Source organism: Onthophagus taurus, unplaced genomic scaffold (assembly GCF_036711975.1).
Source record: "Onthophagus taurus isolate NC unplaced genomic scaffold, IU_Otau_3.0 ScKx7SY_16, whole genome shotgun sequence".
NCBI lineage: Eukaryota > Metazoa > Arthropoda > Insecta > Coleoptera > Scarabaeidae > Onthophagus > Onthophagus taurus.
This window is the reverse complement of record NW_027248941.1, coordinates 314,186-341,037: the sequence shown is the minus strand read 5'-3', so window position 1 is coordinate 341,037 and position 26,852 is coordinate 314,186. Positions and strand designations below refer to the sequence as shown.

The 26,852-nt window shown below is 26.5% G+C and overlaps 3 protein-coding genes across 3 annotated transcripts; 1 reads left to right on the top strand and 2 right to left on the bottom strand.

Annotated features, from left to right (window-relative positions):
* Positions 1 to 243: 243 nt before the first annotated feature.
* On the bottom strand, positions 244 to 13,449 carry LOC111415319 (ezrin/radixin/moesin family protein merlin). The gene is made up of 4 exons (XM_023046937.2): positions 13,227 to 13,449; positions 9,852 to 10,631; positions 9,216 to 9,803; positions 244 to 809 (listed from the first exon to the last, which is right to left on the bottom strand). Exons 1-4 carry the CDS (start codon positions 13,323 to 13,325, stop codon positions 429 to 431), a joined length of 1,848 nt encoding a protein of 615 aa, XP_022902705.1. The 5' UTR covers positions 13,326 to 13,449; the 3' UTR covers positions 244 to 428.
* Positions 13,450 to 13,775: 326 nt separating this feature from the next.
* LOC111415320 (protein nipsnap) lies at positions 13,776 to 15,076 on the top strand. Its single transcript, XM_023046938.2, has 4 exons — positions 13,776 to 13,986; positions 14,063 to 14,236; positions 14,306 to 14,745; positions 14,795 to 15,076. The coding sequence occupies exons 1-4, from the start codon at positions 13,937 to 13,939 to the stop codon at positions 14,941 to 14,943; spliced, it is 813 nt and encodes a 270-aa protein (XP_022902706.1). The 5' UTR covers positions 13,776 to 13,936; the 3' UTR covers positions 14,944 to 15,076.
* Positions 15,077 to 24,771: 9,695 nt separating this feature from the next.
* Positions 24,772 to 26,588, bottom strand: LOC139432470 (nuclear pore complex protein Nup88-like). Its single transcript, XM_071201029.1, has 3 exons — positions 26,265 to 26,588; positions 24,942 to 26,210; positions 24,772 to 24,888 (listed from the first exon to the last, which is right to left on the bottom strand). The coding sequence occupies exons 1-3, from the start codon at positions 26,348 to 26,350 to the stop codon at positions 24,822 to 24,824; spliced, it is 1,422 nt and encodes a 473-aa protein (XP_071057130.1). The 5' UTR covers positions 26,351 to 26,588; the 3' UTR covers positions 24,772 to 24,821.
* Between the last annotated feature and the right edge of the window lie 264 nt (positions 26,589 to 26,852).

Genomic DNA, 26,852 nt, shown 5'->3' with positions numbered 1-26,852 from the left:
ACTTCAATTTCGGTTGGTAACACTTCAAACCAACCATTTTTCGATTTTTATTATTTTTAGGTTAAAATTAATAAATTAAATAAAAATAATTAATTAATAACTCAATTATTATATTATCTTCTAAATTAATTCTGTCTTCTAATAATTTAGTAATAATTTATTGTAATTTTTATAACTACAATTTAAAGTTAAGTTGGTAGTAAAAAAATGTTTGGTTTTGGCGGTAATTTCAAAATAAAATAATTTAATACGAAATTAAACTCGTTTATTCATAGTTTTTCTCTTAAAATGAACAAAAAAGACAAAATATACAAATATAGATTAATAATTTTTAACTATTTCAATAAAAGAGGCACTTAGATAATAAAAACTTTCTTTCTTATTATTATTAAATTAATTCGTTCATAACAAATATGAACCGAAAATTATTAGAGGTCCTCAAAAAAGGCAACTCTTGATTTCGTCGATCCTGACTTGCTTTTTTTCAACGTCGAATACTTGTTCTCGCCCATTTTGATTTGTTCGTCGTGGATGTGGTCCAATTCGGATTGTTTTTCGCCGACTTTTAGCACTTCGATTTCCGATCGCAATTGGACCAGCTGGTTTTGGAGATGTTTTGATTTTTGGAGGTACTCGACTCGTTCTTTTTCCATTTCTAACGAGAGCGGGTCTTGCTCTGTGCCCCCGCAACCCAATACTAAGTCGTAAGCGGCTATCGTTATATCACCCATTGGATCGCAACATTCGATGGCTTGTAAATCCGATTGATACGATGCGGTTAATTGATTTGAATATAAATTTGTTACAGACTGAAATAGAAAAGAAATTATTGAAAAAGATTTTTTTTATGTTATATTATTACAAGCCGAGGCAGCTCTGCTGCCGAGGCAGTAGCTGTGTTTTATTACAAAGTAATAGGAAAAGGTTTGTCTTCTATATTACTATATCTTAAAAAACCGAGGCAGCTTTGCTGCCGAGGCAGTAGCTGCGTTATTACAAAGTAATCGGAAAAAATTTGTCTTCTATATTACCATGCTTTAAAAAACCGAGGCAGCTCTGCTGCTGAGGCAGTAGCTCTGGTATTACAAAGTGATAAGAAAAGGTTTGTGTTCTATACTACTATATCTTAAAAAACCGAGGCAGCTGCGCTGCCAAGGCAGTAGCTGTGTTATTACAAAGTAATAAGAAAAGGTTTGTCTTCTATATTACTATGCTTTAAAAAACCGAGGCAGCTCTGCTGCCGAGGCAGTAGCTTAGATATTACAAAGTGATAAAAAAAACGTTGGCTTCTATTACTATATCTTAAAAAACCGAGGCAGCTGTGCTGCCGAGGCAGTAGCTGCGTTATTACAAAGTAATAGGAAAAAATTTGTCTTCTATATTACTATGCTTCAAAAAACCGAGGCAGCTGTGCTGCCGAGGCAGTAGCTTACATATTACAAAGTGATAAAAAAAGCTTTGTATTCTATATTACTATCTATATCTTCAAAAAACCGAGGCAGCTGTGCTGCCGAGGCAATAGCTGCGTTATTATCAAGTAATAGGAAAAGATTTGTCTTCTATATTACTATGCTTTAAAAAACCGAGGCAGCTCTGCTGCCGAGGCATTAGATCTGGTATCACAAAGTGATAAGAAAAGGTTTGTATTCTATATTACCATATCTTAAAAAACCGAGGCAGCTGTGCTGCCGAGGCAGTAGCTGTGTTATTACAAAGTAATAGGAAAAGGTTTGTCTTCTATATTACTATGTTTTAAAAAACCGAGACAGCTCTGCTGCCGAGGCATTAGCTCTGGTATTATAAAGTGATAAGAAAAAAGATTTGTATTCTATATTATTATATTTTAAAAAACCGAGGCAGCTGTGCTGCCGAGGCAGTAGCTTACATATTACAAAGTGATAAAAAAAGCTTTGTATTCTATATTACTATCTATATCTTCAAAAAACCGAGGCAGCTGTGCTGCCGAGGCAATAGCTGCGTTATTATCAAGTAATAGGAAAAGATTTGTCTTCTATATTACTATGCTTTAAAAAACCGAGGCAGCTCTGTTGCAGAGGCATTAGCTCTGGTATCACAAAGTGATAAGAAAAGGTTTGTATTCTATATTACCATATCTTAAAAAACCGAGGCAGCTGTGCTGCCGAGGCAGTAGCTGTGTTATTACAAAGTAATAGGAAAAGGTTTGTCTTCTATATTACTATGTTTTAAATAACCGAGGCAGCTCTGCTGCCGAGGCATTAGCTCTGGTATTCCAAAGTGATAAGAGAAAAGGTTTGTATTCTATATTATTATATTTTAAAAAACCGAGGCAGCTGTGCTGCCGAGGCAGTAGCTTAGATATTATAAAGTGATAAAAAAAGCTTTGTCTTCTATATTACCATATCTTCAAATAACCGAGGCAGCTGCGCTGCCGAGGCAGTAGCTGCGTTATTACAAAGTAATAGGAAAAGATTTGTCTTCTATATTACTATGCTTTAAAAACCGAGACAGCTCTGCTGCCGAGGCAGTAGCTCTAGTATTACAAAGTGATAAGAAAAGATTTGTCTTCTATAGTACTATATCTTAAAAAATCTAGGCAGCTGTACTGCTGAGGCAGTAGATCTGATATTACAAAGTGATAAGAAAAGATTTGTCTTCTATAGTACTATATTTTAAAAAACCGAGGCAGTAGCTCTGGTATTACAAAGTGATAAAAAAAAGTTTGTCGTCCATACCAACATATTTTAAGAAGCCGAGACAACTGTGCTGCTGAAGTAGTACCTTTCATATTTCAAAGTGATAAAGAAAGTTTTGTCTTATTGGGCTTTTAGTCGACAGTTTGCCATTAAATATGTCTCAAATGATATATTCTCAATATGACGGAGCATCAGTACATAATGCCAGAATTGTTATTGAATTCTTAAATACAAACTTCGGCAATTATTTCGAGACTAACCCGTCAAATGTGACGTTTCAATTCAAATTAACTGTCAGAAGTGACGTTTCAACATTAATTTTTAACGTTTATTTGATAAATAACGTTTATTTGTTCAATTTTGACGTTTCAATGTGATTAAATGACACAACATGACGTTTTAATCCAAACCAATCATTAAATGTGATATTTCAATTTAAATTAACTGTCAAAAGTGACATTTCAACATTAATTTTTAACGTTTATTTACAAAATAATGTTTATTTCGTCAATTTTGACGTTTCAATGTGATTAAATGACACAACTTGACGTTTTAATCGAAACCAATCATTAAATATGACGTTCTAATTTAAATTAACTGTCAAAAGTGACATTTGAACATTAATTTTTAACGTTTATTTGCTAAATAACGTTTATTTCGTCAATTTTGACGTTTTAATCTATACCAATCATTAAATATGACGTTTCAATTTAAATTAACTGTCAAAAGTGACATTTCAACATTAATTTTTAACGTTTATTTGCCAAATAACGTTTATTTATTCAATTTTGACGTTTCAATGTTATTAAACCACACAACTTGACGTTTTAATCTAAACCAATCATTAAAAGTGACGTTTCAATTTAAATTAACTGTCAAAAGTGACATTTCAATATTAATTTTTAACGTTTATTTGCCAAATAACGTTTATTTCGTCAATTTTGACGTTTTAATCTATACCAATCATTAAACGTGACGTTTTAATTTAAATTAACTGTCAAAAGTGATGTTTCAACATTCATTTTTAACTTTTATTTGCCAAATAACGTTCATTTTGTCAATTTTAACGTTTTAATCTATACCAATCATTAAACGTGACGTTTTAATTTAAATTAACTGTCAAAAGTGACGTTTAAACATTAATTTTTAACCTTTATTTGCCAAATAACGTTCATTTTGTCAATTTTGATGTTTTAATCTATATCAATCACTAAATATTACGTCTCAATTTAAATTAACTGTCAAAAGTGACATTTCACCAATAAATTATAACATTTATTTGTCAAACAACGCTAATTTTGTTAATTTTGACATTTTAATGTAATCTGCCAATCGAATTTGATATCAATCTTCTCGTTTGCGTCATTTAGATAGTAAATTTGACATTTCAACATGAAGTAACTGTCAAAATTGACGTTTCAACGTATATTATCACCATAGCAACATTAACTTTTAAATATATACATTAGTGTTAGATAGAACAAAAACAATTTTTATTAATTATTCAATAACTATAAGAAATACACAAAACAACCTATATACAGTGTGTCCCCGGATAGGTGAAACGACTCTTATAAAAGGTAAAAATTTTTCGATGTTGATTGTCATTTTTTGGGGTTTAGCCCTGCTTGATTAAAGACTAATTTTTAACATATTTTTAATTTTGAAAAAACAAGTGAGCCTTGACAGTGAAAGAAAAACTTTTTTTGTGGTAGGTAAAGTACCTTTTCTGTTTACAGTACGTGAAAGTGTTACTAAGAAGTTTTGTTTAGAATGAAAAACTGTGGGCATATACAAATTTTCGGAATGATCGGCCTACTTTGATAAAAATCCATATCAAACAATTTTATTTCTAACAAAGACTGCCATGGAAAAACAAAACTGCTTTCGTGTTTATGTTAATCTGTCAAAGTATAATTTAGTATACTTAATGTGTGTTTTGAATACAATGTTAACATTAGACCAAAAAGTTTATGTGATTCAGTGTTATGGAATCGGGGAAAAATCGATGAATATGGTTATTACTCTATTTAATGAAAAATTTCCAAATACTGGAATTAACAAAAGTACTTGTTGGCGTTTAATCAAAAGATTTGTTACAACAGGAAGTGTTCACTATAAGAAAAAAGAAAAAAAAATATGATGAATCTGATACAGGTACTTTAGTTGCTTTACATTCAACGGATGCATTTCCTACCATGTCTCTAAGAAATCGAAGCATAAATACAAACATAAGCAAAACACATTTACAAAGAATTTATAAAGCAAACAGAATTTATCCGTACAAAGCCAAATTTTGCCACACTTTGGAGGAAGGTGACGACGCAAAGCGGTTGCATTTCTGTTTATCTTTGGGGGAATTAATTTTAGAAAACAGACGTTTTCATAAACTAATAATTTTTTCTGATGAATGTACTTTTACCACAAATGGTATTCCATCTTCCCAAAACTGTCGGTATTGGAGCAGAGACAATCCCCATTATGTAATTAATGCAAACAGGCAGTATTTAAAAAAAGTTAATGTGTGGTGTGTCATGTCATACAAACTAGGAATATTTGGACCGTTCTTTATTGAAGGAACATTAAACCAACAAACTTATTTACAAATTCTGACAAGGTTTGTTGACGAACTTCCATTAGATGTTCGACAGGCTCATTTCTTTCAACATGATGGCTGCCCTGCCCATTCAACAAAAATGATTAGTAATTGGCTAAATAATCAATTTGGCGAAAGATGGTTTGGGAGAATGAGCAAGATATCTTGGCCGGCCAGATCTCCAGATCTCACAATAATGGATTTTTTTGTTTGGGGAAGAGTAAAACAAATAGTTTACCAAGAACACATTCCGAATGATATCGAAATACTAAAAAATAGAATAACACAGGCAGTTCGATCACTTCATTTGTAATAAATAAGTGTGATTTTTTTATTATGTTTTCCTTTCCTTTTCTGTTGTATTTTTCATATAAAAAGCGGAGTTGATGAGCAGACGTTCGACGAGTCCGAGAGAGTACTAAAAAGTAGTATTTGAAGTAGTTTTTTTTGTATGCGAATAAACACTTAATTTGTTTTGAACATTTTAATAACGTTTTGTTTATTTCTCCCGAACAATTTGAATCTCAAAACAAAAAATCGTAATAAAGTACTATTGACGCAAATAATAAACAATGAGTTTTATCAAAGTAGGCCGATCATTCCGAAAATTTGTATATGGCCATAGTTTTTCATTCTGAACAAAACTTCTTAGTAACACTTTCACGTACTGTTAACAGAAAAGGTACTTTACCTACCACAAAAGAAGTTTTTCTTTCACTGTCAAGTCTCACTTGTTTTTTAAAAATTAAAAATACGTTCATAATTAGTCTTTAACCAAGCAGGGCTAAACCCCAAAAAATAACAATCAATATCGAAAAATTTTTACCTTTTATAAGAGTCGTTTCACCTATCCGGGGACACACTGTATATTTGTTATCAGAAGAAAATAACAAATTATTTTAGGTCATAGCCAACTGATATTAATATTGGTTCCATAAGAAAAGTTTCCAGATAAATTATCTTAAAGTTTCATGATTTTCCATTCATTTGAGATAGAAAAATTGCAGTAACCATGGCAACCAATTGTTTCAGATATCAAAAATTAATCATTATTTTAATAAAATATCTAAACTAAATGGTTGCCATGGTTACGCATAGCTGTTATTTTTCTATCTTAAATAAATGGAAAATCATGTAACTTTAAAGCAATTTTTCATCTTACAATTAAAAATTACCCATAGATATATGTCCAGTCTTAGGTTATCTAGATGATTACACCTCCCAAAGTAGATGTATAATGTATTAACATTAAACAGAAACATTTGTTACAAAAATAATTTGTATCATATTGCTACAACAAAACTGCACTTAAACATACTTCTTGTATGGAGGGTGAAATTAAATACATCGCCTTAGGTACAATATTGATGAATATCAAAGACAATATTAATGCTGAAGAATGCAAAGATATTGTTTAGGGACGTTAAATGCAACAAAAATTGACGATTTTAATACTAATAGATAATTAGAAACAATATTAAGAACGAAATTAGAATTTATGTTGAAGTCAATGGAAGATAATAACAACATTGAGAGATATAAAAGACATCATCAGGTTGAAATTGTAAGCAAAAAACATACTGAAAATATGAATTAATTAAATCAGCATAAATAGAATGAATAATAATTAGTAATAATTTCAAAATTTCTTCATCTTCACACAAAGAACTTTAATATTAAAAGATTTTTGACGACGATTACAAATATGTCAAAATTGAGGTTGACATTTCTAACCGGAAGTTGACTATAACTTCATTAACATCAAAGATGTTAATGTCAACTTTAATTTTATTATTATATTCGTAATCTTTATAAAATAACCTTTAAAATGAGTCCAAACATGACACATTTATCTCAAAAAACAAAAAAATTAGAATAAAAAATATTAAACCGGAAGTTAGCAACAATGAAGATAGCAATTTAATTTTTAAACATTAATACCAACCTCAATTTTTAATTTTTTTAATTATATTTTTGTTTTTATGACAAATTTTAAGACATTTTATAAAAATTAAGAATATATCAAAATGACATTGACATTTCAAACCGGAAGTTGCTTATATCTCGAGTAATATTGGAAATAAACACATCATGTTTGGGCTCATTTTAAAGGATTTTTCACGACGATTACAAATATTTCAAAATTGAGGTGGACATTTCCAACCGGAAGTTGACTATAACTTCATTAATATCAAAGATGTTAATGTCAACTTTAATTTTATTATTATATTCGTAATCTTTATAAAATAACCTTTAAAATGAGTCCAAACATGACGCATTTATCTCAAAAAACAGAAAAGTTAGAATAAAAAACATTAAACCGGAAGTTAGCAACAATTTAATTTTTAAATATTAATACCAACCTCAATTTTTGATTTTTTTAATTATTTTTTTGTTTTTATGACAAATTTTAAGACATTTTATAAAAATCAAGAATAATCAAAATGACATTGACATTTCAAACCGGAAGTTGCTTATATTTCGAGTAATATTGGAATTAAACGTATCATGTTTGGGCTCATTTTAAAGGATTTTTAATGAAGATTACAAATATGTCAAAATTGAGGTTGACATTTCTAACCGGAAGTTGAATATAACTTCATTAATAATTGAAGATGTTAATGTCACCTTTAATTTTATTATTATATTCGTAATCTTCATAAAATAACCTTTAAAATGACTCCAAACATGACGCATTTATCTCAAAAAACAGAAAAGTTAGAATAAAAAACATTAAACCGGAAGTTAGCAACAATTTAATTTTTAAATATTAATACCAACCTCAATTTTTGATTTTTTTAATTATATTTTTGTTTTTGTGACAAATTTTAAGACATTTTATAAAAATTAAGAATATATCAAAATGACATTGACATTTCAAACCGGAAGTTGCTTATATCTCGAGTAATATTGGAAATAAACACATCATGTTTGGGTTCATTTTAAAGGATTTTTCACGACGATTACAAATATGTCAAAATTGTGGTTGACATTTCTAACCGGAAGTTGACTATAACTTCATTAATATCAAAGATGTTAATGTCAACTTTAATTTTATTATTATATCTGTAATCTTTATAAAATAACCTTTAAAATGAGTCCAAACATGACGCATTTATCTCAAAAAACAAAAAAATTAGAATAAAAAACATTAAACCGGAAGTTAGCAACAATGAAGATAGCAATTTAACTTTTAAATATTAATAGCAACCTTAATTTTTGATTTTTTTTAATTATTTTTTGTTTTTGTGACAAACATTAAGACAGTTTATAAAAATTAAGAATATGTCAAAATGACATTGACATTACAAACCGGAAGTTGCTTATATCTCGAGTAATATTGGAATTAAACGTATCATGTTTGGGCTCATTTTAAAGGATTTTTAATGAAGATTACAAATATGTCAAAATTGAGGTTGACATGTCTAACCGGAAGTTGACCATAACTTCATTATTATTGAAGATAAATATGTCGTGTTTGTACTCATTTTAAAGGATTTTTAATGATGATTACAAATATGTCAAAATTGAGGTTGAATATTTTAAACCTGAAGTTAGTTGTCATATAATAGACAACTTCATGGCGTTCTTTCATGATGTATTCTTTATTAAAAAACACATTTATCTCAAAAAACAAAAAAGTTAGAATAAAAAACATTAAATCTCAAGTTAGCAACAATTGACATTTCAAACCGGAAGTTGCTTATATCTCGAGTAATATTGGAAATAAACACATCATGTTTGGGCTCATTTTAAAGGATTTTTCACGACGATTACAAATATATCAAAATTGAGGTTGACATTTCTAACCTAAAATTATATCTGTAATCTTTATAAAATAACCTTTAAAATGAGTCCAAACATGACTTGTTAATTAATTGTGATTTCTTTACTTCTTCATTCAAATTAATTATTTAAATCAATTAATTTTTGATTTAACTCACCGACAAAGGACTCGACGCAACCGACCCACCGTATCTCCCCCGATTCAAAAAATCCAACAACTTCTCTTTCGCCAATTTCTCCGCCGTTCGCGCCTTCAACAATTCATCTTTTAACTTATTCGCCTCCAAAGCCCTCCTTTCCGACTCCTCCACCAATCTGGCCGTTAACAACTCAGCCTCGCGCGTTTTCCTCTCCAAAGTAACCCTCTCCTCTTCGCTCCGCATCACGTTCAACCTCATTTTCGTCATTTCTTGTTCGGCTTTCGTCGCCTTTTGGCTTAAAAGTAACGCTTCCTCTTCGGCGACGCGACTTTTTTCCGCTAAAAGATCGGCGCTTTCTTCCGATCGGCGTAAAGCTTCGTTCGCCAATCGGATGTCTTCTTGGTATTGTAATAATCGTTGTTCCATGTTTGCTTTTTCGCGTTCGGCTTCTTCGCGGAGTTGTTTTTCTTTCGCCAGGCGATTTCGTTGGACTTGGCGGCGTTGTTTTTCTTCTTTTGCGGCCGCTTTCATTTGTTGGAGTTCCATCGAGTCGGGTTTTCGACGTCTCATAAATAAATCGTGGTTTCCGATGCATAAATCTAAAATCTTAATTAAAAATTAATTTAAAAAGATACAGATAAAAAGTTAACTTACCAATTTATTCATACGAACTTTTTGACTAAAAAACACGAAATTTGGCGAACTCTTATCGACGGGTTTAATAATAAATTTTTTATCGTCGAAACTAATATGTCGTATTTCCGACCAAGTAAACGTCGTTTTCGGCTGCAATTTATTCTCCTTCTCGTAAATATTTAACCCCAACGCTGTCACCCCAAGCCATAATTCGGTCTCTTTTTTATTCGTAATTGAAAAATAATTAACCCCGTACATCTCTAAGTCTTGCGCGATCTTTAAATACTCCATTTCGGCCTCATCGCGACTCATCCCTCGATGATCCGCGTACCAAACTCGAATTCTCTCCTCCCACATGTCAATCGTCATCTGATATTGGTCGATAACTCTTTGTGGTAATAAATCTTCGCTCGCTAACATCCCCGGTTTGTAAGTATCCTCGTCGAAATCCCCGAATTTCGCTTGAACCGCGTAGCTTGCTAATAAAACCGAAGCTTCGGGGGGGCAATAAATATCCATCGAGAGAATCGCTTGCTTAACTTGTAAGAAAAATAGGTGTTGAGTGACTTCTTGAACTAGCTCCTCGGCGACTTCTTCCGGGTAAAATTTAGCTAAGAACATAAACGAGGCGGTTTTTTGATCGTCCTTTTGTATGCTTTGGTATTGGACTTTTTTGTCGAGCTTTAACCAAGATATTAAACCTTTCGAGTCTTCGTATTGTAACCCGAAGTACCACGTTTCTCGTAACCCGATTGTGCGACATACTAAATCGAATAATTCCCTTCCTGTCGCTTTCCACTACAAGAAATAAATTAAAATTATTATTATATTCGTAATCTTTATAAAATTACCTTTAAAATGAGCCCAAACTCGACGTATTTAACTTTAATATTAATGGAGATACGATCACTTCCGGTTTGAAACGTCAATTTTGACATATTTGTCATCTTCATTAAAAAACCTTTAAAATGAGTCCAAACATGACGCATTTATCTCAAAAAACAAAAAAGTTAGAATAAAAAACGTTAAACCGGAAGTTAGCAACAATTTAATTTTTAAATATTAATACCAACCTTAATTTCTAATTTTTTTAATTATATTTTTGTTTTTGTGACAAATTTTATAAAAATTAAGACTATATCAAAATGACATTGACATTTCTAACCGGAAGTTGACCATAACTTCATTAATATTGAAGATGCTAACGCCACCTTTAGTTTTATTATTATATTCGTAATCTTTATAAAATAACCTTTAAATTGAGTCCAAACATGACGCATTTATCTCAAAAAACAGAAAAATTAAAATAAAAAACATTAAACCGGAAGTTAGCAACAATGAATATAGCAATTTAATTTTTAAATATTAATACCAACCTCAATTTTTGATTTTTTTAATTATATTTTTGTTTTTATGACGAATTTTAAGACATTTTATAAAAATCAAGAATATATCAAAATGACATTGACATTTCAAACCGGAAGGTGCTTATATCTCAAGTAATATTGGAAATAAACACATCATGTTTGGGCTCATTTTAAAGGATTTTTCACGACGATTACAAATATGTCAAAATTGAGGCTGACATTTCTAACCGGAAGTTGACCATAACTTCATTAATATTGGAGATGTTCATGTCAACTTTAATTTTATTATTATATTCGTAATCTTTATAAAATAACCTTTAAAATGAGTCCAAACATGACGCATTTATCTCGAAAAACAAAAAAGTTAGAATAAAAAACGTTAAACCGGAAGTTAGCTACAATTTAATTTTTAAATATTAATACCAACCTTAATTTCTGATTTTTTTTTATTTTTGTGACAAATTTTGACACATTTTATAAAAATCAAGAATATATCAAAATGACAAATATGTCAAAATTGAGGTTGACATTTCTAACCGGAAGTTGGCCATAACTTCATTAATATTGAAAATGCTAGCGCCAACTTTAATTTTATTATTATATTTGAGTAATCTTGATAAAATAACCTTTAAAATGAGTCCAAACATGACGCATTTATCTCAAAAAATAAAAAAATTAGAATAAAAAACGCTAAAGCTGAAGTTAGCAACAATGAAGATAGCAATTTAACTTTTAAATATTAATACCAACCTCAATTTTTAATTTCTTTTATTATATTTTTATTTTTGTGACAAATTTTGACACATTTTATAAAAATGAAGAATGTATCAAAATGACATTGACATTTCAAACCGGAAGTTGCTTATATCTCGAGTAATATTGGAATTAAACACATCATGTTTGGGCTCATTTTAAAGAATTTTTCACGGTGATTACAAATATGTCAAAATTGAGGTTGACATTTCTAACCGGAAGTTGACCATAACTTCATTAATATTGAAGATGCTAACGCCAACTTTAATTTTGTTATTACATTTGTAATCTTGCTAAAATAACCTTTAAAATAAGTCCAAACATGATGCACTTATCTCAAAAAACAAAAAAATTAGAATAAAAAACATTAAACCGGAAGTTAGCAACAATTTAATTTTTAAATATTAATACCAACCTTAATTTCTAATTTAGTTTTATTATATTTTTGTTTTTATGATAAATTTTAAAACATTTTATAAAAATTAAGAATATATCAAAATGACATTGACATTTCAAACCGGAAGTTGCTTATATCTCGAGTAATATTAGAATTAAACACATCATGTTTGGGCTCATTTTAAAGGATTTTTTACGACGATTACAAATATGTCAAAATTGAGGTTGACATTTCTAACCGGAAATTGGGCATAACTTCTTTAATATTGAAGATAAATATGTCGTGTTTGTACTCACTTTAAAGGACTTTTAATGAAGATTATAAATATGTCAAAATGGACAACTTCATGATGAATTTACTAAAAAAAAACCTTTAAAATGTGTCCAAACACGATCCATTTATCTCAAAAACAAAATAAAAAACATTAATCTTGAATGTTTTTAGTTCTAGGTTTAGTGTTAGTTCTGGTATTAACACAGAAAAGAAAAACAAGGTGTATCATACGTAAATATACATTGTAATTTAAGTTTATCAGATTAATTTTGTGATTAGCTATAAAATAAACAATTTGTAGGTTAGGTATTGACCGGTTTAATAGGAAAATGTATTACTTGTGACGTCACATCGAAACTTAAAGCAATTTTTCACTTTCTTTTCATTTTTAACGTTTAAAAAAAGTTAGGTTAAGAATGTCAAATATGACAGATTAAAAAATATAAAAAAGAAAAAAGTTAGGTTATGACTAATTTTTTTTTATTTTTAACCCAAATTTACTTCGCAATCTAGTCAATAACAATAAACTTAATCGAATTCGTCGAGTAATCGCGTATTAAGGGTTAAATATAAAAAAATCTATTGTTTACGTTTTTTTCTTACCTCCAAATTGAACTCCAATTCGGCGTCGAGCGAACAAACCTTAACGGGGAAGCTCTTTGACGATTTTTTCTTCCTAAACGGTGGCATTTTCTCTCGCATATTACACGAAAGTTACGAAACGGCGATTTTTTTACGAGGAGCTTATTTCGATCTCATGGTCGTTTTTAAAAACACATCCGAACCACGAACTGTCAAAACATAACAGATGTGCGTGACGTACGGTGCGAATTAATCGACGTGAAATTAGCCCCAATAATAAATTAAATAAATTAATTATAATTATTAATAAAAAATGATTTTTAATCGTATTTAAATTAATAATAATAATAAATGAATACGAATAAAGTTTTTTTTTGGTAAATTAGTTAATTCGTTGAAAGTTGTGAAGTGAGGTTGGTTGCGGTGATTAAATGATTTTATTAATAATTATCAAATTAATCTTAATTTTAAGTTAATACATCTTAAATTAAGATTAAAATACGAATTAATTAATTAATAAAGCGATTTATTTTAATTTTTCGTTTTTTATCAACTGACAAGTAACGAATCGCGCCTAACTTCACTCGGTTATGATTTACCACTTTGGTAAACACAAAACTTTTTAATTACTTTTTTAAAAATACTTTTAAAACGTAAGATAAGATAATAAACTGATAATAAAAACAGTGATCCAGCAAAAAACAACCCAAAAGTCTTCAAAATCGATAAAAATGTCTTGCAACCACTTCCGATATATACAAGGGGTGTCAAAAAACATCCGGTAAAAAAAACCATCTAAATAAGCCCCCTTTATTAATAATTAACTATTTTTATGTTTTATAATCATCGTTTTGAAGTGCTTTCTCAACCACATCAACTAATAAAGATGCCTGGCTCTCAAAAATTTTCGTGCGAAAAATAGAACCAACGAAGGAGTCTCACAGCCGCATGTTAAGTGATAAAGAAATTGTTTATTCGTTACAAACGCATAATTTTCGGCCCGATTCGAAAAAGGAGTATTTAACAAACGTGTAAGTACCAAATAAAATTTGACACATGTCAAAAAAAAAATCTAACCTCAAAATAAAATTTTTTTCAAGTAAAAACACCTTAGATTTAGTAAAATCGCAAGAATCGTTATCGGAAGCCGTCGAATTAGTGGGTTCTTGGACCGTAAACGTCGGCGATCAAGACCAAGCGTTGCATTTGTGGTCGTTTAAGGGAGGATTTGAAAAAATCGATTCCGCCAACACCATTTTGTCTAGTAATAAGGATTATACAAAGCTTTGGGACGAACAGGGGAAATTAGTTCGTTCGAGACACTTGCAATACTTGTTGGCGTTTAGTTATTGGCCCCAAATTAAATTGAGAGGGGGTAATAACATCTACGAGATTCGTTCGTACGCTTTAAAACCGGGCACGATGATCGAATGGGGTAATAATTGGGCTCGAGCGATTAATCATCGTCAAAATAATAACGAGGCGTTCGCTGGGTTTTTTTCGCAAATTGGGAGATTGTATAATGTGCATCATATTTGGAGTAAGTTGGGTTTGGTTCAAAAATTGAGGTTAAATCGATTTTTTTTTAGGTTATGAAAATTTGCAAGCTCGCAGGGAGACGAGGGAAAGTGCTTGGCGTAATCCGGGGTGGGATGAGTGCGTTGCTTATACGGTTCCGTTGATTAGAGAGATGCATTGTCGCATTTTGGAACCCACCCAATTCTCTCCAACTCAATAAATTAAGCTTAATTGAATTAAATAAGCTTTTTTGTTTACTTTATAAGATGAAAATGTTAATTTGTGATGTCGAATTTTGTTATATTGGGTCGTAATTGTATATAAATATGTTAATAAATTAAATTTGCTCATCATTTTTCTCCAAAAATTTTTTGAGGTTAATTTGTGACAGGAGAGGTTAAATGGGGTTATGTTGTTATTCATTAAATCGGTTTCATATCATAATTGTATGATATATAAATATGTTAATAAATTAAATTTGCTCACCTTTTTTTCTACAAAAAATTTTTTTTATGTTAATATTTTTGAGGTTAATTTGTGACAGGAGAGGTTATATTGCTATTCCTTCAGATATGGTTTTGCAATTCAAATTTGGGTTCATATCATAATTGTATATAAATATGTTAATAAATTAAATTTGCTCACCTTTTTTCTCCAAAATTTTTTTTATGTTAATTTTTGTCAGGAAATTATTTCAGGAGGAACAGGTTAACATATTTTCAGGAGGTTATTTCTTCAGGTATGGTTTTGGAGTTCGAATTTGGGTTCATATCATACTCCAGCAGTCGAGTTTCTAATTTAGTTTGTTATATTTCTTCAATGCTGAATTTATTTCTTCAGCTCCTATCCTGCCCCATTGATTTTTTTTCTTATTTTGAATTTAAAACATTCACGAGTACAAACTGAAACGAAACAAAAAGAAAGGATGTAAATAAGGAGGCTCCTCTGCGAGCTAAAGGTCCGGTCACTCGTCTTTGGAAGATTCTAACTCTTTAAAAAGTTAGCAACATGTTGTTTTTTGGTTTTAAAGTAAAACTAAATTTCAAAAAAATCATATCATTTGTATTTTTAATGGTAATGATATGATATATATGTTAAATTGTAGCTTGAAGATTCTAGTTTATGATATGATATAAAAACTATATGATGATGTTAATAAAATTTCCAGAAAAAAATTATTAAAGAAAAAACTGGCAAATTTGCAAATATAAAATAACCTGTTTTTAAAAAAATCATATCATCTGTATTTTGCATGATAATGATATGATATATATCTTAAATCGAAGCTTAAAGATTCTAGATTATGATATGATATAAAAACTATATGGTAGTATTAATAAAATTTCCAAAAAAAAATTATTAAAGAGAAAACTGTCAAATTTACAAATATAAAATAACATCTTGTTTTTAAAAAAATCATATCATCTGTATTTTTAATGAAAATGATATGATGTATATCTTAAATTGAAGCTTAAAGATCCTAGTTTATGATATGATATAAAAACTATATGGTAGTATAAATAAAATTTCCAAAAAAAAATTATTAAAGAAAAAACTGTCAAATTTGCAAATATAAAATAACATCTTGTTTTAAAAAAAATCATATCGTCTGTATTTTTAATGATAATGATATGATATATATCTTAAATTGAAGCTTAAAGATTCTAGTTTATGATATGATATAAAAACTATATGGTAGTATTAATAAAATTTCCAGAAAAAAATATTAAAGAAAAAACTGTCAAATTTGCAAATATAAAACAACATCTTTTTTTTTTTTTAAAATCATATCTTCTGTATTTTTAATGATAATGATATGATATATATCTTAAATTGAAGCTTAAAGATCCTAGTTTATGATATGATATAAAAACTATATGGTAGTATTAATAAAATTTCCAGAAAAAAATTATTAAAGAAAAAACTGTCAAATTTGCAAATATAAAATAACATCTTGTTTTTAAAAAAATCATATCATCTGTATTTTTAATGATAATGATATGATATATATCTTAAATTGAAGCTTAAAGGTTCTAGTTTATGATATGATATAAAAACTATATGGTAGTATTAATAAAATTTCCAAAAAAAAATTATTAATGAAAAAACTGTCAAATTTGCAAATATAAAATAACATCTTGTTTTAAAAAAAATCATATCGTCTGTATTTTTAATGATAATGTTATGATATATATCTTAAATTGAAGCTTAAAGATTCTAGTTTATGATATGATATAAAAATTATATGGTAGTATTAATAAAATTTCCAAAAAAAAATTATTAAAGAAAAAACTGTCAAATTTGCAGATATAAAATAACATCTTTTTTTAAAAAAAATCATATCATCTGTATTTTTAATGATAATGATATGATATATATCTTAAATTGAAGCTTAAAGATTCTAGTTTATGATATGATATAAAAGCTATATGGTAGTATTAATAAAATTTCCAGAAAAAAATTATTAAAGAAAAAACTGTCCAATTTACAAATATAAAATAACATCTTTTTAAAAAAAAAATCATATCATCTGTATTTTTAATGATAATGATATGATATATATCTTAAATTGAAGCTTGAAGATTCTAGTTTATGATATGATATAAAAATTATATGGTAGTATTAATAAAATTTCCAAAAAAAAATTATTAAAGAAAAAACTGTCAAATTTGCAAATATAAAATAACATCTTGTTTTAAAAAAAATCATATCGTCTGTATTTTTAATGATAATGATATGATATATATCTTAAATTGAAGCTTAAAGATTCTAGATTATGATATGATATAAAAACTATATGGTAAAATTTCAAGAAAAAAATTATTAAAGAAAAAACTGTCCAATTTGCAAATATAAAATAACATCTTTTTTTTTAAAAAAATCATATCTGTATTTTTAATGATAATGATATGATATATATCTTAAATTGAAGCTTGAAGATTCTAGTTTATGATATGATATAAAAATTATATGGTAGTATTAATAAAATTTCCAAAAAAAAATTATTAAAGAAAAAACTGTCAAATTTGCAAATATAAAATAACATCTTGTTTTAAAAAAAATCATATCGTCTGTATTTTTAATGATAATGATATGATATATATCTTAAATTGAAGCTTAAAGATTCTAGATTATGATATGATATAAAAACTATATGGTAAAATTTCAAGAAAAAAATTATTAAAGAAAAAACTGTCCAATTTGCAAATATAAAATAACATCTTTTTTTTTAAAAAAATCATATCTGTATTTTTAATGATAATGATATGATATATATCTTAAATTGAAGCTTAAAGATTCTAGTTTATGATATGATATAAAAACTATATGGTAGTATTAATAAAATTTCCAAAAAAAAATTATTAAAGAAAAAACTGTCAAATTTGCAAATATAAAGTAACATCTTTTTTAAAAAAAAATATATCATCTGTATTTTTAATGATAATGATATGATATATATCTTAAATTGAAGTTTAAAGATCCTAGTTTATGATATGATATAAAAACTATATGGTAGTATTAATAAAATTTCCAGAAAAAAATTATTAAAGAAAAAACTGTCCAATTTGCAAATATAAAATAACATCTTTTTTTAAAAAAAATCATATCATCTGTATTTTTAATGATAATGATATGATATATATCTTAAATTGAAGCTTAAAGATCCTAGTTTATGATATGATATAAAAACTATATGGTAGCATTAATAAAATTTTCAAAAAAAAATTATTAAAGAAAAAACTGTCAAATTTGCAAATATAAAATAACATCTTGTTTTAAAAAAAATCATATCGTCTGTATTTTTAATGATAATGTTATGATATATATCTTAAATTGAAGCTTAAAGATTGTAGTTTATGATATGATATAAAACCTATATGGTAGTATTAATAAAATTTCAAAAAAAAAAATTATTAAAGTAAAACTGTCAAATTTGCAAATATAAAATAACACTTGTTTTTAAAAAAAACCATATCATTTGTATTTTTAATGGTAATAATATGACATATATGTCAAATTTGGGGTTGAAGACCCTAGTTTATGATATGATATAAAAAATATATGATAGTATTAACAAAATTTCGAGAAAAAGAATATTAAAGAAGAAACTGTCAAATTTTATATATAAACTAACATATTTTTAAAAAATCATATCATTTGTATTTTTAATGGTAATGATATAATATATATGTTAAATTTGAGGTTGAAGATTCTAGTTTATGATATGATATAAAAAATATATGGTAGTATTAATAAAATTTCGAGAAAAAGAATATTAAAGAAGAAACTGTCAAATTTGTAAATATAAACTAACATATTTTTAAAAAAATCATATCATTTGAATTTTTAATGGTAATGATATGATATATATGTTAAATATGAGGCTGAAGATTCTAGTTTATGATATGATATAAAAAATATATGGTAGTATTAATAAAATTTCGAGAAAAAGAATATTAAAGAAGAAACTGTCAAATTTTATATATAAACTAACATATTTTTAAAAAATCATATCATTTGTATTTTTAATGGTAATGATATAATATATATGTTAAATTTGAGGTTGAAGATTCTAGTTTATGATATGATATAAAAAATATATGGTAGTATTAATAAAATGTCGAGAAAAAAAATATTAAAGAAGAAACTGTCAAATTTGTAAATATAACCTAACATATTTTTAAAACAAATCATATCATTTGTATTTTTAATGGTAGTGATATGATATATATGTTAAATTTGAGGTTGAAGATTCTAGTTTATGATATGATATAAAAACTATATGATAGTATTAACAAAATTTCGAGAAAAAAATATTAAAGAAAAAACTGTCAAATTTGTAAATATAACCTAACATATTTTTAAAACAAATCATATCATTTGTATTTTTAATGGTAATGATATGATATATATGTTAAATATGAGGCTGAAGATTCTAGTTTATGATATGATATAAAAAATATATGGTAGTATTAATAAAATTTCGAGAAAAAGAATATTAAAGAAGAAACTGTCAAATTTTATATATAAACTAACATATTTTTAAAAAATCATATCATTTGTATTTTTAATGGTAATGATATAATATATATGTTAAATTTGAGGTTGAAGATTCTAGTTTATGATATGATATAAAAAATATATGGTAGTATTAATAAAATGTCGAGAAAAAAAATATTAAAGAAGAAACTGTCAAATTTGTAAATATAACCTAACATATTTTTAAAACAAATCATATCATTTGTATTTTTAATGGTAATGATATGATATATATGTTAAATTTGAGGTTGAAGATTCTAGTTTATGATATGATATAAAAACTATATGATAGTATTAACAAAATTTCGAGAAAAAAATATTAAAGAAAAAACTGTCAAATTTGTAAATATAACCTAACATATTTTTAAAACAAATCATATCATTTGTATTTTTAATGGTAATGATATGATATATATGTTAAATATGAGGCTGAAGATTCTAGTTTATGATATGATATAAAAAATATATGGTAGTATTAATAAAATTTCGAGAAAAAGAATATTAAAGAAGAAACTGTCAAATTTTATATATAAACTAACATATTTTTAAAAAATCATATCATTTGTATTTTTAATGGTAATGATATAATATATATGTTAAATTTGAGGTTGAAGATTCTAGTTTATGATATGATATAAAAAATATATGGTAGTATTAATAAAATGTCGAGAAAAAAAATATTAAAGAAGAAACTGTTAAATTTGTAAATATAACCTAACATATTTTTAAAACAAATCATATCATTTGTATTTTTAATGGTAATGATATGATATATATGTTAAATTTGAGGTTGAAGATTCTAGTTTATGATATGATATAAAAAATATATTATAATATCAATAAAATTTCGAGAAAAAAATATTAAAGAAGAAACTGTCAAATTTGTAAATATAACCTAACATATTTTTAAAAAAATCATATCATTTCTATTTTTAATGGTAATGATATGATATATATGTTAAATTTGAGGCTGAAGATTCTAGTTTATGATATGATATAAAAAATATATGGTAGTATTAATAAAATTTCGAGAAAAAAAATATTAAAGAAGAAACTGTCAAATTTGTAAATATAAACTAACATATTTTTAAAAAATCATATCATTTGTATTTTTAATGGTAATGATATAATATATATGTTAAATTTGAAGTTGAAGATTCTAGTTTATGATATGATATAAAAAATATATGGTAGTATTAATAAAATGTCGAGAAAAAAAATATTAAAGAAGAAACTGTCAAATTTGTAAATATAACCTAACATATTTTTAAAACAAATCATATCATTTGTATTTTTAATGGTAATGATATGATATATATGTTAAATTTGAGGTTGAAGACCCTAGTTTATGATATGATATAAAAAATATATGATAGTATTAACAAAATTTCGAGAAAAAGAATATTAAAGAAGAAACTGTCAAATTTTATATATAAACTAACATATTTTTAAAAAATCATATCATTTGTATTTTTAATGGTAATGATATAATATATATGTTAAATTTGAGGTTGAAGATTCTAGTTTATGATATGATATAAAAAATATATGGTAGTATTAATAAAATTTCGAGAAAAAGAATATTAAAGAAGAAACTGTCAAATTTGTAAATATAAACTAACATATTTTTAAAAAAATCATATCATTTGAATTTTTAATGGTAATGATATGATATATATGTTAAATATGAGGCTGAAGATTCTAGTTTATGATATGATATAAAAAATATATGGTAGTATTAATAAAATTTCGAGAAAAAGAATATTAAAGAAGAAACTGTCAAATTTTATATATAAACTAACATATTTTTAAAAAATCATATCATTTGTATTTTTAATGGTAATGATATAATATATATGTTAAATTTGAGGTTGAAGATTCTAGTTTATGATATGATATAAAAAATATATGGTAGTATTAATAAAATGTCGAGAAAAAAAATATTAAAGAAGAAACTGTCAAATTTGTAAATATAACCTAACATATTTTTAAAACAAATCATATCATTTGTATTTTTAATGGTAATGATATGATATATATGTTAAATTTGAGGTTGAAGATTCTAGTTTATGATATGATATAAAAACTATATGATAGTATTAACAAAATTTCGAGAAAAAAATATTAAAGAAAAAACTGTCAAATTTGTAAATATAACCTAACATATTTTTAAAACAAATCATATCATTTGTATTTTTAATGGTAATGATATGATATATATGTTAAATATGAGGCTGAAGATTCTAGTTTATGATATGATATAAAAAATATATGGTAGTATTAATAAAATTTCGAGAAAAAGAATATTAAAGAAGAAACTGTCAAATTTTATATATAAACTAACATATTTTTAAAAAATCATATCATTTGTATTTTTAATGGTAATGATATAATATATATGTTAAATTTGAGGTTGAAGATTCTAGTTTATGATATGATATAAAAAATATATGGTAGTATTAATAAAATTTCGAGAAAAAGAATATTAAAGAAGAAACTGTCAAATTTGTAAATATAAACTAACATATTTTTAAAAAAATCATATCATTTGAATTTTTAATGGTAATGATATGATATATATGTTAAATATGAGGCTGAAGATTCTAGTTTATGATATGATATAAAAAATATATGGTAGTATTAATAAAATTTCGAGAAAAAGAATATTAAAGAAGAAACTGTCAAATTTTATATATAAACTAACATATTTTTAAAAAATCATATCATTTGTATTTTTAATGGTAATGATATAATATATATGTTAAATTTGAGGTTGAAGATTCTAGTTTATGATATGATATAAAAAATATATGGTAGTATTAATAAAATGTCGAGAAAAAAAATATTAAAGAAGAAACTGTCAAATTTGTAAATATAACCTAACATATTTTTAAAACAAATCATATCATTTGTATTTTTAATGGTAATGATATGATATATATGTTAAATTTGAGGTTGAAGATTCTAGTTTATGATATGATATAAAAACTATATGATAGTATTAACAAAATTTCGAGAAAAAAATATTAAAGAAAAAACTGTCAAATTTGTAAATATAACCTAACATATTTTTAAAACAAATCATATCATTTGTATTTTTAATGGTAATGATATGATATATATGTTAAATATGAGGCTGAAGATTCTAGTTTATGATATGATATAAAAAATATATGGTAGTATTAATAAAATTTCGAGAAAAAGAATATTAAAGAAGAAACTGTCAAATTTTATATATAAACTAACATATTTTTAAAAAATCATATCATTTGTATTTTTAATGGTAATGATATAATATATATGTTAAATTTGAGGTTGAAGATTCTAGTTTATGATATGATATAAAAAATATATGGTAGTATTAATAAAATGTCGAGAAAAAAAATATTAAAGAAGAAACTGTCAAATTTGTAAATATAACCTAACATATTTTTAAAACAAATCATATCATTTGTATTTTTAATGGTAATGATATGATATATATGTTAAATTTGAGGTTGAAGATTCTAGTTTATGATATGATATAAAAAATATATTATAATATCAATAAAATTTCGAGAAAAAAATATTAAAGAAGAAACTGTCAAATTTGTAAATATAACCTAACATATTTTTAAAAAAATCATATCATTTCTATTTTTAATGGTAATGATATGATATATATGTTAAATTTGAGGCTGAAGATTCTAGTTTATGATATGATATAAAAAATATATGGTAGTATTAATAAAATTTCGAGAAAAAAAATATTAAAGAAGAAACTGTCAAATTTGTAAATATAAACTAACATATTTTTAAAAAATCATATCATTTGTATTTTTAATGGTAATGATATAATATATATGTTAAATTTGAAGTTGAAGATTCTAGTTTATGATATGATATAAAAACTATATGATAGTATTAATAAAATTTCAAGAAAAAGAATATTAAAGAAGAAACTGTCAAATTTTATATATAAACTAACATATTTTTAAAAAAATCATATCATTTGTATTTTTAATGGTAATGATATGATATATATGTTAAGTTGTAGTTTAAAGATTCTAGTTTATGATATGATATAAAAACTATATGATAATATTATTAAAATTTCCAGAAAAAGATTATTAGAGAAGAAATTGTCAAATTTTCAAACCAAAGATAATATTACGAAATTTTCAAAAAATCATATCATCTGTATTTTTAAACGTAATGATATGATATATATGTTAAATTGAAGCTTAAAGATTGTAGTTTATGATACGATATAAAAACTATATGATAGTCTTAATAAAATATCCGAAGAAATTTTTACATACTATTTTACACACTTTTTTACATAGGTATTATTAGTTAACTGTTTAGAAAGATTTAGGCCGAATTCAGCCAAGTATCAATTTAGAGAAATTTTCTAGTTATAAAGCTATTCTTTTTTAACATAAATCGATAGAAAATTAAGAATCCTTTGAAATGAACCCAAACTTGATTTATTTATCTCCACCCGTTATCGAGATATCTTAATTTTTAGCAAAAAAAGGCGATTATTTGACATTTGACAGTTTCTAACCTAACTTTTTTATTTTTTAACTCAAACATATCGTGTTTGGTATCAAATTAAAGCATTTTTGATTCTTGTTACGATCATTTCAATATTAATCAAAAAATCGTTATATTTACAATGACTGTGGCGGTGTTGATAAATTCCGATCCTTCTTCATCTTCTATTCTTTTCTTCTTAACTTATCTTCAATATTTTCTCCTTTTCTCAATTTTTTCTTTCCTTTCTTGTTTCTAAAAACACCTAATCTCAAAATATCACGTGCTTGGATTAACCTCTCTTTTCTAAATACTCAAAAATATCTATATCAGAACCAAGGAATTTCGTGTTTGTAAATTATTGTCAAATAATTTGTTCGCAAATTATTAAATTTTCGATTTTCTTTCTTATATAGGTAATTTGGAAGATTAGGACTACATATAAAACACAATTTGGAGCACGTGATTTGAGAGGTGGAATTAAATGGGATTATATCTTGAAGAATTATTTAATAATACAAAAAAAACATTAAAATTAAATCATTTCATGTGGATTTGTTTCTTATAATCGTTAATTTCCGAAATCATATTCGTAATCTTCTCGGTCCTAAAACCCAAATTAATCAGATTAAATCAAAAATAAATCATTAAAAACCTTACATATCTTGCAAATTCGATTTAATCGCCTCAATTTGCACAATTCCAATACTTTTGTGTTCACTTTTCGTCTGATCATGCCAATTTTTCATTTGAATCTCTTGGTATTTAATTTTCTCCTTCAACTTTTGAATCGCTTTCCCATAAAGCACGATTTTCTCCCCAGATCCCTCCAATTCCCCCAAAAACGATTTCTCCGCCTTACTCGGTTCAACTTTCCTCTTCGAAATTTGTACCAATAAAGTCTCGCAACGCTTCAAAATCTCGTCTTGTTTATCTTTGATGTCTTCGTATTTTTCCGCCAAGCTCTCCGCGGTGTTCCTCAAATCAATTTGGTCATCTTTTAGTTTCAAAATGTCCCCTTTTTGCAACTCTTTGAGTTTCGATAAAGTTTTTAAACGCTTTTCGATTTCGTTTTTTGCGGAAAAATGATTTTTGAAGCGCTCGCGAAGTAATTTCGACGAATTTTGAAGTAAATCGAAACATTCCTGTTGCGTCGGATTCGTTTTTTGTTGAATTTTTAATATTGGATTTGAAGATAATTGAAGAATTTTTTGTATCTTCACATCGAAAGGCTCGTTTAGAATCGTTTTTAGAGGCGAATTCATGTTTTTTAAATCGTCGGGGTCGTTTAAATCGAGATTTGGGGCCGAAAATAATGAAGATAAAGGTAAAGTGACTAATTGAGAGTTTGATAATAAAATTAAAATCGATGGGAAATCGTAAAATATCGTAAAACCAATGACAGGGTTTAAATTTTCCGATTTCTCATCCACTTTTTGACTCAAATTTGTGCACAAAACGTAATCGACTAGCGAAGTATCGCTGAAAATATCGATTTCTGAGCAATCATTTTCGAAATCAATGAACTTATTCAACCTTTCCAAGCATTTTAAATGGATCGAATGGACTCCTGTTAAATGATAAACGAAGTATTGGCTCGAATTCGCTTGGTTTGGATGGAAATTAATCGTTTTTGAAATCGAATCCTCCAAATAACCCAATTCCAACTCAATACACTCGAAAATATACAAAGCTCGATCGGGATTTTTAATAAAACTCGGTCTCTCTTCTTTAGACATTTCCAAAATGTAATCTTCATTCTCTTGGTCCGTACTTAAAATAATCCCGTGGTGAATTGTCCCATTTTCTGTAGAAATACATAAAATCGTTGGGATTGATGGGAGGGCTAAAATCGAGCAAGAATTTTCCCCATAATTCTCTTGATTTTTCGGAAAAATCTCCAAAGGACCTTTAACAATCGCCGGGGATCTAAAACCACCTCATCAATTAATTAATTAACCCAAAAATTAACTCCAAACTCACTTAAACAAATCCAAAATCACCACGTAAACATCCCCGTTTTTGTACAAAACGTAAATCGGCCAATCCAAATTAATTTTTTGATCCATTTCGAAACTGGAGATGTTTAAATTGTTGAATCGATCGACCGCGGATTTTGGTTTTGATTTTAATTTTGATTTTGGTTGGGTTTTTTTGATTTCTGGTTGGCCAAAATCGAAATCGACCGCTGTGTCTCCGAGTGCTTCTAAAAACGAGGTTTTTGTGGCTGGGAATCGGCCGATTGGTTGGATTCCGATCGAATACGTTCCTAAACATGATGTCGATCCTTCTGAGACGGTGTATAATCTGAAATTAAATTAATTTGTAATAAATAAGGAATGATTTTGCCTCAACTCGCCGAGGTGCAACACGAAAAAGTCAATTTTGGATGATTCTAACTCTAAAAAGTTAGCAAAACCTTTATTTTAAAGTGTCATGATATGATATGTACGATAAATTGTAGCTTAAAGATTCTAGTTTATGATATAATAAAAAAATTGTAGGATAATATTAATGAAATTTCCAAGAAAAAATTATTAAAGACGAAAGTGTCAAATTTACGAATATGAA